Source organism: Chrysochloris asiatica, unplaced genomic scaffold, assembly GCF_000296735.1.
Source record: "Chrysochloris asiatica unplaced genomic scaffold, ChrAsi1.0 scaffold00017, whole genome shotgun sequence".
In the NCBI taxonomy this organism is placed as follows: domain Eukaryota; kingdom Metazoa; phylum Chordata; class Mammalia; order Afrosoricida; family Chrysochloridae; genus Chrysochloris; species Chrysochloris asiatica.
The window spans coordinates 11445629-11462079 of record NW_006408535.1 but is presented as its reverse complement, the minus strand read 5'-3'; the positions used below and the strand labels follow the sequence as shown (position 1 = coordinate 11462079).

Here is a 16451-nt window from a genome sequence, read left to right as displayed (position 1 = left end):
TTATATGAATTGTTGAATGTGAAACTGATGATGTGCCCTGTAAACTTTCACTCAATCCACAATAAAAACCTTAAATTTAAAAAAAAAAAAAAAAAAGGGGGAGACCTGACTGGCGTATCTCTTAAAGATAGATGCTTTTCAGCTCTTGTCATCCCCTCTTCACCTACTCATTTTCTTAGGAATTATTTTACTATTTCCAACAAAATAAAGGCAATCATTTAAAGAGCGCATATTAATGAATTTAATTCTAAATTATAACCAAGTACAGCTCTGATGACACATAGTTAAGCACTCAGATGTTATCTGAATGGTTGGTAGGGTTCAAGCCCACCTAGTGGCTCTGAGGGATCCAGCGCATAGCGACCTTATGTCCAACTGAACAAAATACTGCTCAGTCCTGCGCCATCCTCAAATTCGTTGTTACACTTGAGTCCAATGCTGCAGTCACTGTGCCAATCTATCTCTATGGGGCAGTCTTCCTCTTTTTCGCTGAAGCTTCACTTCACCAAGAATGACGTCCTTCTCCAGGGACTGGTCCCTACAGATAATATGTCCAAAGTATGAGAGATGGTGTCTCACCACCCTGGCTTCTAGGAGTATTCTGGCTGTACTTCTTCCAACAACATTTGTTTTGTTCTTCTGGCAGTACATGATTCATTTAATATTCTTCTCCAACACAGTAACTCAAATGTGTCAATTCTTATCTGGTCTTCCTTATTCATTATCCAACTCTCACATGCATATGAGGCTATTGAAAATACCATGGCTTGGGTCAGGTGAACCTTAGTTTTCAAACTGACACCTTTACTCTTCAATACTTTAAAGAGGTCTTGTACAGCAGATTTGCCTAATGTAATCTGAAAACCTGTAATTACAGCCTATATAACACACAAAGAAGCTCTGCCAGCATAGTGGTTACAAGTCAGGCTGCTAACCTCAAGGTCAGCAGTTCGAAACTACCAGTCGTTCAGCGGGAAAAAGATAAAGCTTTCTGTTCCCATAAAGATTTACAGCCTCAGAAACCCTATACAGGGTCCCTATGGGTCGGAACCAACTCCACAGCACACTACCACCACCACCACCACCAAATAACAAACAACTCTGCAACAATAAGAACAACCAGTAAAATACGTGTGGTTACTTAGGCAGATGTATCAAGTCAAAAAGCACAATACAAAGAAAACTGTATGAAACAAAATCATAATGTGATTCCATTTTTCTCCACATATTCTCCATCTAGGTATAAACAGTTCTTAAGGAGGTGGTGTTTCCATTTCTATAACCGTTCTCTGAAGAATTCTACACTGTTCCATTTACAACACATCAAAATGGCAGTTTGGGCAGATTCAAGGGATTAAAATTGTGTTCTATTTCAATGTTGTTTGAATTTTGGGAACAAACAAAAATCTAAAGGGACAAGGCTCATGGCTGTAGGGTGGACTGGGATAAGGTGTACCAACTAAATTCTTGTAAGACAGCTCTTGCTACCCTCAGAGAATAAGCAGGTGCACTGTCATGATGGGAAAAATTCCTTGGAGCAACTTTCCTGGGCGTTTTTTCACCAGTGCAGTTTTCTATTTTATTAAAACTTCTTCCTACTAAGTCCTGGATTCTCCTGTGTCCTTCCATAAAATCTATCAAGATGATCCTTTGGAATCCCAAAAATATATACCATAACTTTCTGTGCTGATCTCGCTTGAATTTAACTGGCCCAAAATATTCCCTCAGAAGCCACTGTTTCAACTGGACCTGTGTTTCAACGGCACCCTAACATGACAAAGACAAGTGTATTAACGAGATAACTTGATTGCAGCCATCCACTGATCAGAGACATGTTTTAACACATTTTGTTTATAATTGTTGTTGTTGTTGTTAAGTGCCGTCGAGTCGGGTCCGACCCATAGCGACCCTGTACAGGGTTTCCTGTGTATATATGATGTGGAGCCCTACCAGCAATACTTTTTTATTTAATCTTGTATATGCATATATTTGCATAGGTAGGCACAGCTGAGTGTATAAATATGCATGTACAAGTGTATCTGCAGGGATGTTTATACATACATATATGTGCCCCCTTAAACGATACAGGGGGCACAAGTATGGATACTGTCAAAACATAACCAAACACCTCATGGGATATATATATAAGACAATATAAGACCAAATGGCCAACATTTACTCTAAAACAAAGACAAGCTAAATTGGTACAGGAAAGCTAGATTAATGGATTTAAGAAAGGATGGAAGTAATGAAAATGTTGACAAATTGTGAAAAAATATAATCCATGTCATATAACAAGTTGTATTTTAAAAATTGTTAAGTGACCACCTTAATTGCTATGCAAATTTTCACCTAAAACACAGTAACATGTTGTTGTTATGTGCCTTTAATCAGCTCCAACTCACAGCAACCCTGTATAGGGTTTCTAAGGAGCTGCTGGCGAGTTTGAACCACCGACCTTGTGGTTCAAACTGACCTTCTGGTTGAGTGCTTATCCTACAGTGCCACGCCAGGACTTCCAGTAAAATATTAAGGAGAAAAAAAAAAGATTACAGCTTATAGCTGAGGCAAGTTCTATTCCATACCCATGAAATGGCTAGAACTGAAATCAACTGAATGACATCTAACACATAGAATTTAGAGGTCCATCTCTTATTCGGTTTTGAAAGGATTTCTCAATCTCAACACTGACATATTGGGCTAGATAACTGTTATGACATTAGATGTTTAGCAGCATCCCTGGTCTCTACTTACTAGAAGCCAGGAGCACCTCTACCCTAATTATGACAATAAACAATATCTCCAGAAATTGCCAAATGTCTTCTCTATAGGGCTAAACTGGTCCTGATTTGAGAACTACTGTGCTAAAACTACTAAAGTACAATCATCTCTCTGTATGGACCTCCTCCACTCACAGGGCAGGGAAATGGAATGCACAACAGTCTCCATCTAAAGGTTCTTAAGGCTACTGTGTGGCACTGAAGGATAAGCACTGTACTGCTAACCATAGGTTAGTGGTTCAAACCTACCAACTACTTCTTAGTAACCCTTTGTAGGGTTGCTATGAGTCAGAACCAACTCTACAGCACTTAATAACAAGGATATTTTAGTGCCCTGTTGTGGCACTATAAAATAACACTGGAATACTAACCACAATGTCGGCAGTTCAAACCAACTGTTGCTCCTCAGAAACCCTTTGCAGGGTTGCTAAGAGTCTGAATCTACTCAACAGCATTTAACAATAACAAACAACAAAGTACACTTTGAATGTTTATATACACACACCAGCATATGGGTTTCAAACAGTTTGTGGAAGAATTCCATTATCTTTCAATTCCATTTTTACAGCAACTTTTTAAAGCCCCTTCTGTTCACACCATTAACAAGTCCATAAATTACTAAGAAGCAAAAGGTTTTGCTTTGTTTTTAAATTATATTGTTTTGTTTTCAAATGGAGGAAACTGGTCCCTGCAAAACATCTGACATGTGACCTCTTAATTTAGACCAGGTATTCCAAAGGGAAAAAATTGTATATACGTATATATGAATGTATATATGTGTATATGAATCAATTCTTAACAATTCTACACCAGTTAGTTTAGGAAATCTCAGTATTCTGCTGGAACTCAAATTGATAGCTCTATCATTATACAACCTCCAGTTTGTCTCAAATAGGTGTCAAGCCCCACTGTCTTTAATCTGAAACTATTATTATATGAGATACATCTTTTTCTACATTCATACATTAGTTTTCTATGTCCCACTCTCAGTTAAATCTTTTCTTCAATGACTTAACGCTCAAGTCAAATAGAAAAGGCCATAATCTGAACTATATTTAGAAGATTTATGTTTTCTTGAAAACTGAGCTCATTTTTACACTGCCAAACTGTTTTAACTGCTTTTTTAAAATCATCCCCCTGGCAAAGAAAAAAAAACACAGCTTACTAATGAGCTCTGGTAGCGTAGTGGTTACGAATCGGGCTGCGAACCTGAAGGTCAGCGGTTCGAAACTACCAGCCGCTCAGCGGGAGAAAGATGAGGCTTTCTACTCCCGTAAAGATACACCCTCGGAAACCCTGTACAGGGTCGCTATGAGTCGGAACCGACTCGACATAAATGTTGGAAACAAAAAAAAACTGCACTGGAGTCACAAACCCTGGGATCCTATTCTGACTCAACCTTCTACTTAGTTGGATGACCATTTTTCCAAACTTCAGCATGCTGCTCATCTGTAAAAATGGAGGGTAATAACACCTAAGTCTAGACAGTGAAGATCAATTATGAAAAGCTACATGAAATCAATCACTTTGTAAACAAAGACCACACAAATTTAGGTATTCATAGGGATGATGTGCAGGAGCTCTGGTAGCGTAGTGGTTGAGTTGGACTGCTAACCTCAAGGTCAGCAGTTCAAAACTTCCAGCTGTTCTGCTGGAGAAAGATGAGGCTTTCTGCTCCCATAAAGATTTACAGCCTTGGAAATCCTGTACAAGGTCGCTATGAGTTGGAATAAACTCCATGGCACATAACAACAATAGGGAAGATGTGCAGCCAGGCTGCTCCTTGGAAGCCAGAGTGGCCAAACTTCCTCTCTCATACATTGGACATATTGTCAGGAGGGACCAGTCACTGGAGAAGGATATCATGTTGGGTAGGGTGGAGGGTCAGAAAAAAAGAGGAAGACCCCAGTGAGATGGACTGTCAAAGTGGCAACATCAATGAGCTCAAATGTGGCAACAATTGTGAGGTTGGCCCAGGACCGGGCAGTGTTTCGTTCTGTTGTGCATAGGGTCGCTATGAGTCGGTACCAATTCGATGACACCTAACAACAACAGGGAAGCATGCACATCAAATAAGGGACTCATGTATATCGCTAATAAACATGACTTTTCAAAACAAAGTACTCATTATGAAGACAGCTTGAAATAAGTCTAAACAAGGATTCAGGCCTCTGGGTTCTAAATTCAGTTTTCCCCAAAACTTTATATATCAACAAAGGAAAACCCACTTTCCTCTTCACCTCAAATTTCATTAAAAAAAAACAAAAAACCACACAACTCAAGTACTAACCAGAAAGCCTCTACGAGCTATTAGGGTCCTATCAGACTACAAAATGATCAAGTATCCAAAAAGGGCCAAGTTAGTATCCAAAAGCCTTGATTCACATGATAGCCACAATTCAGAGCACTATTTGGCCTGCCCGCAAACCAGGCAGAGGGCAGCCCACTATAAGAAAAATGTAGCTAAATAAAAATACAATTCTGGAGAAATAAAGGCAGCTATAAACTACTCCTCCGCCCCCATAATTAATAGGTCTCCCTCTAAATGACAGTAATGACGAACAAGAATGCATTAGCAGAAGGGCGGGGTTCTTTCCCACAAGCTTTTTGAGAACTTCCCGAAGAGTTATAACAGCCCCCTCCTTGCCCTCATCGGCAAGAAGCCTGAGATGAAAAAAATTAAGGTTTATATGTCATAGTATGGGGAAGGTTTTATTTATTTATTTATTTATTTGGTTTTTGTTTTTCACTTGGGTGGAGATGGCGGTAGTCATTGGACAAACATATCCTATAAACACAATTATCCACACCAAGTCTCCTGGAAATCTCAAAGATCTAAGTTTTTGGAGGAATCATTTTTGAAAAACGAGTTCGAACTATTAAATGAGATAACCTTGTGTTAATAGTGATTCATGTTTGCCAATTGCCCAAGTTTTCCCTTCCCCAAATTATCCGCCCTCCCGGGTCTCTGCAGAGGCGGCGCCTCGCCCTGTGCTCCCGCTCCGCGCCAGGTCCGGAGGGGCAGTCCCCAAAGGTTCCCAGAGGAGGGAAGGCCGGGCAACCCAGTACTCTTGGAGCCGCCACCCCTCGCTCCTCACCGATGACGATACGCAGGTGCTTGAGGCGAGTCAGCGCGTCCTTCTTGGTGTCCAGCACCTTCTGGGTGGACTTCTTGACGTCCCCGTGCGGCTTCTTGGAGAACATCGTGTCACTGTCGCCTCCACCGCCACCACCGGCTCCAGCCCCCTCACGGCCTGGTCCCGGAGGCAGATAGTGGAGGGAGTGGGCGGGGAGGAGACTAGCGTGAGTGGCTCATTCACTTCCCAAGACTGAGGGCTCCAGGAGAGGTGACTCCTCCCAGATCCAGGCCAGCGCCTCCACCTCCACCCGCCTCGCGCCGCGGCTCCAAGACACCTTCGTCTGCGGCTCCAATATGGCGGATCCCTTATCCGGGCCCTGCATAGGGCGAGGGAGACCCGGGCTGGCCGCCCGCGTCCGCCGCCGCCTCCTGCCAGCAGCGTCCGCCGCTCGCCGCCACAGGCCGGGGCCCCAGACCCAGAGCCGCGAAGGCGGAGCTCTCGGCTACAGCAACACAACTCCTCTCCCTGAGGCCCCCTTAAGGTTAAAGCTTCTTCAGCAGCTTGAAACTCTGCAGAGGCCGAATCCGAGACGACGAGTGTAGTGATGGGGTTTCACGACTCTGCCGTCGGTGGCGAACGGTCCCTGTGGCAACCGCCTTCTGACGTCAAAGGCTGTTGACGTCATGCCAGCGTGAGCTCATCCATGGCGCTACCCACTTTTGAGTTCCTGTGCAAGCGGCCAAAGGTGGAGCCCAAGGAAGTCGGGAAAGGCGGTTACTCCATGAGCCATTGCAAATAGTAACTCCTAGGCAAACTCCCAGAGTCAAGCTGTGTAATCTCCACTGTTTAAGAAGTTATCCTTATTTACGAACGTAGTAGCTTCAAAACATAAAAGCAAACGTGCAAGATATTTTAGATGGCCCTTAAGGAGCTCTGGTAGCCTAGTGGTTACGAATTGGTCTGTTAATCTCACGGAAACTACCAGCTGTTCCGCGGGAGAAAGATGAGGCGTTCTGCTCCTGTAAAGATTTACAGCCTCGGAAACTCTGTACACGGTCGCTATGAGTCAGAACCGACTCCATGGCACATAACAACAACATTCTTTAGGATTTAGCTGTAACACTCTTTCATTTCCTAATTTAACTCTTGTTTAAACTGTTTTGATTTACTAAGGAATGATTAAATGTTACTGTAGTTTAGAGATTTGTGTGGGTTATATAATTTTGCTTAATGGCCTGGACTGAAAAATTGGTTTGAACCGAAAGGTTGGCAGTTCAAGCTCACCAACTGCCCCTTGGAAACCCTATACAGGGTTGCTACAGGGTCGGAACCGACTCGATGGCACTTAACAACAACAGCAAAACCAGAAACACAAAACAGAAAGAAAAATTCCAGAGAAAAGACAGACATCTGGAGAACTTCAATGGTTAATTTTCTTAATACGAATATATTAAGAACTCACATAATGCGCCAGAAATTTGCTAAGATCCAGATAGAAAAATTAACAACGTGGGGGGGAAAAATCACATAAATTTGTATCAATAACTGAAATATGTGAGGAAATTAGTTGATTGTTATTATGTGCTGTCAAGTCGGTTTCAACTCAGCAACCTTTTAATGTTTTTTGAAAATCAAAGCAATTTTTATTTCTTCATTTTTAAACAGTTATATTATTTTGTAATTGATTACATACTTAGGACATGTTGTCAGGAGGGACCAGTCGCTGGAGAAACAGGACATCTGCTTGGTAAAATAGAGGGTCCGTGAAAAGAAGACTCTCAGTGACATGCATTGATTGACACAGTGGCTGCAACAATGAGCTCAAACCCAGCAACATTTGTGAGGATGGTGCAAGAGCTAGGAGTGTTGCATTCTGTTGTACAAAAGGTCCCTATGAGTCAAAACTGATCCTAGGATACCTAACATCAACAACAATGAATTGATGTGAAATAAAGCACATTTTTGAAATATACAATTTCATAAGTTGGACATATATCAGATACCTGTGAAAATATCACCACAAAATAGTAAACGTATTCATCACTCCCAGAGTTTCCTTATGTCACTTTGTAATCTTTCCCTGCCACCTTCTCATCTCTAGTCCCCAGACAACCATTGATTTTTCTGTCACTCTGAGTTTTGCATTTTCTAGAGTTATGTATAAATGGAAGCATACATTAGGCTCTTTTTTAACCTGGCCATTTTCCTGGTATGGCGTTGTAGGATAAGCACTTGACTACAAGATCGATTTGAACTGAAAGGTTAGAGGTTCAAACTCACCAGCTGCTCCTAAGAAACCCTATACAGGGTGGCTATGGGTCAGAAAAGACTCTCCTTACTAACAACAACTTTAATTGAATATAAATTATTTTTTAACAATCATTTCAAACACTGTTTTATCAGTCAAATTAGTAAGATTTGTTTGACCATTAGCATTTTTCTGAGTGACAGCAGACCCTCCCATTGCCTGTTAGGAGATTACTGAAAAACTATTTGGCATTATGTATATAAAAATGTTTCTATCTTTTCATCCAACGGTTCCTTTTTAGAGCTTTATCACAGAAAAACAAAAGTAGTGCAAATATTTATATAAAGATATTGAAACATGATTTATAATATTGCGTGAATGGAGACAGTATTGCTCATCAGTAAGTAAGTAGATGAACATCCAACAGGTAGAATGCGATGTAGCCATGAAAAGTGATTCATATGAAGACTTTTTAAAGATGTGGAAGATATAAGTGAAAAAGCACATATAAACTTGTAAATATGCATGTTATCAAAACAGTAAAAGATATTGTGTGCAAAAATAGGAAAGAAAAAAAGGAAAATATCCCCAATGTGTGATGATATCTGCTAAGTGTGATTGCAAGTGAGTTCTATTTTCATCTTCATATATTTTGTTATGTGTAGTAGTAGAACTCCTTGAAGAATAGTTCCCCGTTCTTTATTTATCTTTAGCCCTACTATAGCACAGAATAAGGAGCTCTGGTAGCGTAGTGGTTACGAATCGGGCTGCGAACCTTAAGGTTAGTGGTTCGAAACTACCAGCCACTCCGCAGGAGAAAGATCAGGCTTTCTACTCCCGTAAAGATTTACACCCTCGGAAACCCTGTACAGGGTCGCTATGGGTCGGAACCGACTCCACGGCACTTAACAACAACATAGCACAGAATAAGTGTTGATTTTTAAATTAAGGAGCTCTGGTAGCATAGTGGTTACGAATCAGGCTGCGAACTTCAGGGTCAGCAGTTCGAAACTACCAGCTATTCCACTGGAGAAAGATGAGGCTTTCTGCTCTCGTAAAGATTTATAGCCTCAGAAACCCTGTATAGGGTCGCTATGAGTCAGAACCGACTGCACGGCACGTAACAACAACAACAAAATATTTACATTACAAAATGGTTTCTTTTGATAGTAGAGAAGAGTCATCTAATCCCATAATGATATCTTTTTTTTTTTTTTTTTTTTTTTTTGGTGTTTTGGGGCTCCTGCGTCTCTGCCTGTAGCCACGTCTCTTACCAAAGATACTAATTGGACCTCACCTCTCAGGAGTCCCACAAACTACTCAAATTCAACATGTACATAACTAAATTTGTTATCTTTGTCCTTCCTCTTCCCACACCTGATTCTGCTCCTTCAGTAAACATCTTATTGGATAGCACCAGGAACCAGAATCATCTTAAGACTTCTACTGTCTTACCAAGTACTTATAATTCTACTTTCTAATTTATTGTTTGTTTGTTTAATTTGGTCTTCTCCATGGTATCATATTTTGTTCAAGCTCCGGGTTTCAATGTCTCTAGCCTGCTGTCTTCATTATCTAGTACTGCTGTTACAGAAATGCCTCAAATGAGTGGCTTTAACAAACAAATTTATTTCCTCACAGCTTAGGAGGCTAGGAGTTTGAATTCAGGGTACTGGCTATAGGAAATTGGCTTTGAGCTCTGTATTAAAATGCAGATGAAAGGATAATTAGCTGCATCAATTGTAGTGGATATTTGTTGCCTTGCTGACTGGCCATTGATTGTCTGGATGCTGGTGCACTAAGATGTTTCTTTGGAAAGTAGCTTCTCTCTAGGCTCATTTCACCTCATCTCCCACTGAACTGTTTCGACTTCTTCAAGGATGACAGCTGAATTTGTCAGAGTAAGTGTTCAGGCATAGGTAGTTGACCAGGTCAATTCAATGAAACTCTTAAACTATTGAAAAAGAGAAGTTCCTTTTCTGAGGAGCTAATTGAAGGAATTGGCAAAGAACAAGACACCAGGAATTGATGGAATAAAAGTTGAAATCTTTCAAAAAAGTGAGGAGGCACTCACTCATCTCTGCCAAGAAATTTGGAAGACAACTATCTGGTAAATTGATTGGAAGAGATTCATATTTGTGCCCATTCCAAAGAGAGGTGACACAATGGAATGTGGAAATCATCTGACAATCTCTTTGATATCCCATGTGAGTAAAGTTTTACTAAAGGTAATACAGAAATGGCTACAAGCATACATTGACAGAGAGCTTCCAGAGGTTCAAGCCAGATTCAGAAGAGCCGTGGAATGAGGGCTATCATTACTGATGTCTGATGGATCTTGGCTGAAAGTAAAGAATATCAGAAAGATGTTTACCTGTACTTCATTGACTACGCAAAGGCTTTCGATTGTGTGGATCATGACAAGCTATGGACAACATTGAAAAGTATAAGTACTCCAGAACACTTAATTGTGCTCATGAGGAATCTGTACCTAGACCAAGAGGCAGTTGTTTGAACAGAACATGGTAACACTGAATGGTTTAAAATTAAGAAAGATGTGCGACAAGGTTGTATTCTTTCATCATACTTATTCAACCTGTATGCTGAGCAAATAATTTGAGAAGCTGGGTTATATGAAGAAAAACATGGCATCAAGATTGGAGGAAGACTTATTAACAACCTGTGATATGCAGATGATACAGCTTTGCTTGCTAAAAGTGAAGAGGACTTAAACATTTACTGATGAAGATCAAAGAGCACAGCCTTTGGTATGGATTACATTTCAATGTAAAAAAACAAAAATCCTCACCACTGGATCAATAAACAGCGCTCTTATCAACAGAGAAAAGATTGAAGTTGTCAAGGACTTCATTTTTCTTGGATCAAGTCTCAGCACTCACGGAAGCAGCAGACAAGAAGTCAAAGGACATATTGTATTAGGCAAATCTGCTGCACAAGACCTTTTTTCAAGTGTTGAAGGGCAAAGATGTCAGCTTGAGGAGTAAGGTGTGCCTGACCCAAGCCATGGTATTTTCAATAACCTCATATGTATGTGAAAACTGTACAGTGAATAAGGAAGACCATAGAAGAATTGATGCTTTTGAGTTATGGTGTTGGAGGAGAATATTGAAAGTGCCATGGGCTGCCAAAAGAACCAACAGATCCATGTTGGAAGAAGTGCAGCCAGAGTGCTCCTTGGAGGCCAGGACATATTGTCAGGAGGAACCCGTCGCTGGAGAAGGATATCATGTTTTGGTAAGATGGAGGGTCAGAGAAAAAGAGGAAGACCCCCAGCAAGATGGATTGGCAAAATGACAGCATCAATGGGCTCAAGCGTGGCAAAAATAGTGAGGTTAACCCAGGATCGGGCAGTGTTTTGTTCTGCTGTGCATAAGGTTGCTATGAGTTGGTACCAACTCGATGGCACCTAACAACAACAATGAAATCTGTCAGTTTGTCATACTGTGGTGGCTTGTGTGTTGCTGTGATTCTGGAAGCTATGCCACTGGTCACAGGGTCACCCATAGTCCACAAGTTTCAGAGCTCCCAGATGAAGACAGACCAGGAACAAAGAGAGAGAAACTACTTCCAAATGTTTACTCACTGAAAACCTTATGAATAGCAGTGAAACACTGTCAGATATAGTGCCAGAAAATGAGCCTCTCAGGTTGGAAGGCACTCAAATGTGACTGGGGAAGAGCTGCCTCTTCAAAGTAGAGTTGACCATGATAACGCAAATGGAGTAAAGCCCTACAGAACTTCATTTGCTGATGGGGCACAACTCAAAATGAAGAGCTCATACTTCAGACATGTTGTCGAGGGACCAGTCACTGAGGAAGGATATCATGTTTGGCAAGGTGGAGGGTCAGAGAAAAAGAAGAAGACCCCCAGTGAGATGGATTGGCCAAGTGGCAGCATCGATGGGCTCAAGCATGGCAACAATTGTGAGGTTGACCCAGGACTGGGCAGTGTTTCATTCTGCTGTGCATAGGGTTGCTATTGATACCAACTTGATGGCACCTAACAACAACATTGTTAGAGATCTGGATCTAACTTTGCCTGAAGTGCCATGATCTTTTCTATTTCATAGCTTAAAACATTCTTATTTTGCTGAAGCCAGTTTGAATTGGGATTCAGTCACTTGCAATAGAAAAAGTCTTTACGTATACATGGTAAAGATATTTGTTCTAGACTAAATGAGATCATGATGGCTCCAAAGCTCAGGGGTTAGAGCACTGGTCTTGCAAACCACAGGTTATGAGTTCAAATATCACTACAGCCTTAAAAGGAACCACTGGAGTCCTGGTGTGGTGCTATAGGATAACACTGGACTGCTAACCACAAGGTCCAAGATTAAACTGACTGAAGACATTTAACAACAACAAATGAGAGATTAGATATTTTTAAAGAAATAAAATAACTTAAAAATGATTTGAATTCAATTTTGCAGCCCTCTTTTGAAGTCCTCCAACAGTAGTTCCTATTTTCTCTATCATGACATTCACCAAAATGTATGTTAAACTCATTCCATGCTTCATCTGCCATATTAGACTGTCATCTTCCTTGAAAATAGGTTTTCGGTTTATGATTTTGACTTTTCTCTACTACCAAGTTCATGGCTCTAAGGGTTGTTTCTCACTCGTTTTCCCTATTCCCTCAACTATACCTGGAATGTGGTAGGCACTCAACGCAAAGAGTTCGTGGAAAAAAGGAATTGAAATATATTTATTGTTGTTAAGTGTCATAGAGTTGGTTCTGACTTAGTAACTCTGTACAGGGTTTCCAAGGAGCTACTGGTTAACAGTTCAGTGCTTATTTTGTAGTGCCACACCCGGACTCCTGAAAGATAACATCGAGTTGGTTCCAACTCACAGTAACCCTAAGTACAACAGAATGAAATATTGCTGGGTTCTGCTCCAACCTCACAATTGTGGCTGCGCTTGATCCCATTGCTGTTGCCCTTGAGCCAAACCATCTAATTGGGGGTCTCCCTCTTTTTTGCTGACCCTCCACTTTACCAAGCATGATGTCTTTCTTCAGAGACTGGTCCCTGCTGATAATATGTTCAAAGTATGAGAGACGAAGTCTGGCCAAGTAGGACTCCAAGGAGCATTCATTAAGGTTGTACTTCCTCCAACACAGATTTACTTGTTCTTTTGGAAGTCCATTGATACTTTTAATATTCTTCTCCAATACCATGACTTAAATGCATCAATTCTACACTTTTATTTATCCACTATATAACTTTCACATCCATATGAAGCTACTGAAAATACCATGGTTTAGGTCAGATGCATGTTTGCCCTCAAACTGACATCTTTGCTCTTCAACACTTTAAAGAGCTCTTGTGCAGTAGATTTGCCTAATGCAATACTTTGATATCTTGACTGTTGATTCCATGAATGTTGATGGTAGATTCAAGCAAAATGAAGTCTTGGACAACAATATTTTCTCCATTTATCATGATGTTATTTTATTGGTCCCATAGTGAGGACTTTTGTTTACTTAACATTGAGGTGCAACCTATACTGAAGGCTGAAGGCTGTGGCCTTTGATTTTCATCAGTAAGTATGTTAAGTCCCCTTCAGTTTCAGCAAGCAAGGTTTTATCATCTGCATATTGCAAGTTGTTAATGAGACTTCCTCCAATCCTAATGCCACATTCTTCTTCATATAATCCAGCTTCTTGGATTATTTCCTCTTCATATAGATTGAACAAGTATGGTTAAAGAATACAGCCTGGTGCACACCTTTCCTGATTTTAAACCATTCACTGTCCCCTTGTTATATTTGAATGACTGCTTTTGCTCTGTGAACAAGTTCCTCATAAAAGCCCTTATAGAAAGAATGAGTGAAGAGTTGTTGTTGTTAGGTGCCATCAAGTTGGTACTGACTCATAGCAACCCTATGCACAACCAAACAAAACATTGCCTGATCCTGGGCTAACCTCACTATTGTTGCCATACTTGAGCCCATTGATGCTGCCATTTTGTCAATCCATCTCACTGGGGGTCTTCCTCTTTTTCTGACTCTCCACCGTACCAAACATGATATCCTTCTCCAGCGACTGGTCCTTCCTGACAACATGTCCAAAGTATGAGAGATGAAGTTTGGCCATCCTGACCTCCAAGGAACACTCTGGCAACCATTTCAAGAGGTAGCATATGATCAAGAATAGCACTATATACATAGCACTCAGCCAATGTGTACTGAGTTTGTGCATATATAATAAGAGTTGCCATTTTTGCTATCAATTAAATAACAATAACCTGCCTGAGGGGGACACCAGGTTAAAAAAGATGAGTGGGGCAAGAAAAACAAAAACAATGCTTAATAGGAGTATATCACAGTATGAGCAAAATTAATCTTTTACTTTATATCCAGGTCTTGATTAATAGGGAAATATATTATTTGATGTTTTCCTTAGGCTTTGAGGTAGAATGATTTTTATCTATTAGCAGTTCAAACCCACCAGCCACTCCTCAGGAGAAAGGTGAGACTTTCTGCTCATGTACAGATTAACTGCCTTGGAAACCATATACAAGATCACCATGAATGACAATTGACTCAAGGGCAATGGGGTTGGTTCATTTCAACTGTTGAGGTTAAATTGCCATGAGAGTATTAAAATATTATAATTCATATGTGGTTGAGACAAGAATAAAGATACAAAGAGTTGGAGAAGGGGATAAGAAAAAGAGAAATCTTTACTAAACATTTTCAAGATTTATCTATGAAGAAAATAATGGATTTATGTTAGGATATATGTTATTAGGAGTCTTGGTGTGGAGCTGTAGGATAAAGTACTGGACTGCAAGATTGGTTTGAACCACAAAGTTGGCAGTTCAAACTCACCAACTGCTTCTTGGAAACCCTACCCAGAGTCACTATGAGTCAGAAGCAACTTGGTGACACTTAACAACAACAAAATGGTATGTTGATATAATCCCAGAGGATGTAACAGAAACAACGTTGGAGGCTATACAGTTTGGGTCATTTGTTGTGTTCTAAATGTATTATTGGGAGTGCTGTGGCTCCAGAGGATAAGCTTTTCGAACCACAAATTTGGCAGTTCAAGTCATAGAGTCACTCCATGGGAGAAAGATGAGGTTTTCTGCTCTTGCAAAGATTTTTAGCTTCTGAAAACCAACTTGATGGCACTTAATAATAACAACACACATATTACTAATATTTTCATACACTGCTTTTGAGTTATCTTTCACATATTTTTTCTATTATATCTTTTCCCACAAAACAACTTGAGAATGAAAAGACTTTTAGGCAATGTTACACAGGTTTTCTACAAAATAAATCTTGTTTTTCTTTTCTATTGTGTTGTTCTTTAAAATATAAAATCTTCTTTTCCTTTTCTGTACCCCACAAAAATAAGCCCTATTGGGTTACCAGTTGGACTGCTAATCACAAGGTCAACAGATTGAATCTACCAGCCACTACATAGAAATAGATGATGCTTTCTGCTTCTATAAAGATTTACATCTTCGGAAACCCTATTTAGGACAGCTGAGTCAGATTGACTCCATGGCACATAATCACCACCCCCACTCTCCCACAAAAACATTAGTAAATTGTCAGTGTGCAAAGAAAATGTCAAGGTATTTTGTTAATATCCATGGCATCATTTAAATAATCTGTAATAGCTGAAAAAAAAATCAATGAAATCCTGAATGATATAAATTTTGAATATGGCTCTTGAAGACTTTCCTCCACAAAACAGTTTGGTTAAGAGTGATCTGCATTGTTTGCAGAACTAGTTTCCCTCATACATTCTTATTCATAGCAATAGCCCTGATCAAAACATAATGAAGTGTTTGATTAACATGTTATTGATAAGTACCTGGTGTCTGTTACCCTAGATGTCTGTTCCGACTCATAGTGAGGGTAACCTTGCACAGGGTTTCCGAGTCTGTAAATCTTTACAGGAGCAGAAAGCCTTCTTTCTTCTACGGAACGGCTGGTAGTTTCGAACTGCCGACCTTGAGGTTAGCAGCCCGATTCGTAACCCCTACGCTACCAGACCTCCAACAACAACAAAATTCAGCTAAGACAGATGTAACATATTTTCCCAAAATTATCTTTAAATAGAGTTGTTGTTATGTACAGTGGAGTTGGTTCCGACTCATAGCGACCCTGTGCTAAATCTTTACGGGAGCAGAAAGCCTCATCTTTCTCCCGGAACAGCTGGTGGTTTCCAACTGCTGACTGTGAGATTAGCGAGATTAGCAGACCGGTTCGTAACCACTACACTACCAGAGCTCCTCTTACATAGAGTTGTTGTTGTTGTCAGGTGCCATCGAGTCGGAACCGACTCATAGCGACCCCATGC

At 40.4% G+C, this 16451-nt stretch overlaps 1 protein-coding gene across 4 annotated transcripts in view; it reads right to left on the bottom strand.

Moving 5' to 3' along the window:
* RALGAPA1 (Ral GTPase activating protein, alpha subunit 1 (catalytic)) overlaps positions 1-6077 on the bottom strand; it is a 261272-nt gene extending 255195 nt beyond the window's left edge. For 3 of the 4 annotated variants that reach the window (XM_006835339.1, XM_006835340.1, XM_006835338.1), the window contains exon 1: positions 5879-5984. In XM_006835339.1, the coding sequence (XP_006835402.1) occupies positions 5879-5984 (106 nt within the window). Of the gene's footprint in view, positions 1-5878 lie in introns of all 4 variants that reach the window. The other variant, XM_006835341.1, reaches the window with a different exon arrangement.
* Between the last annotated feature and the right edge of the window lie 10374 nt (positions 6078-16451).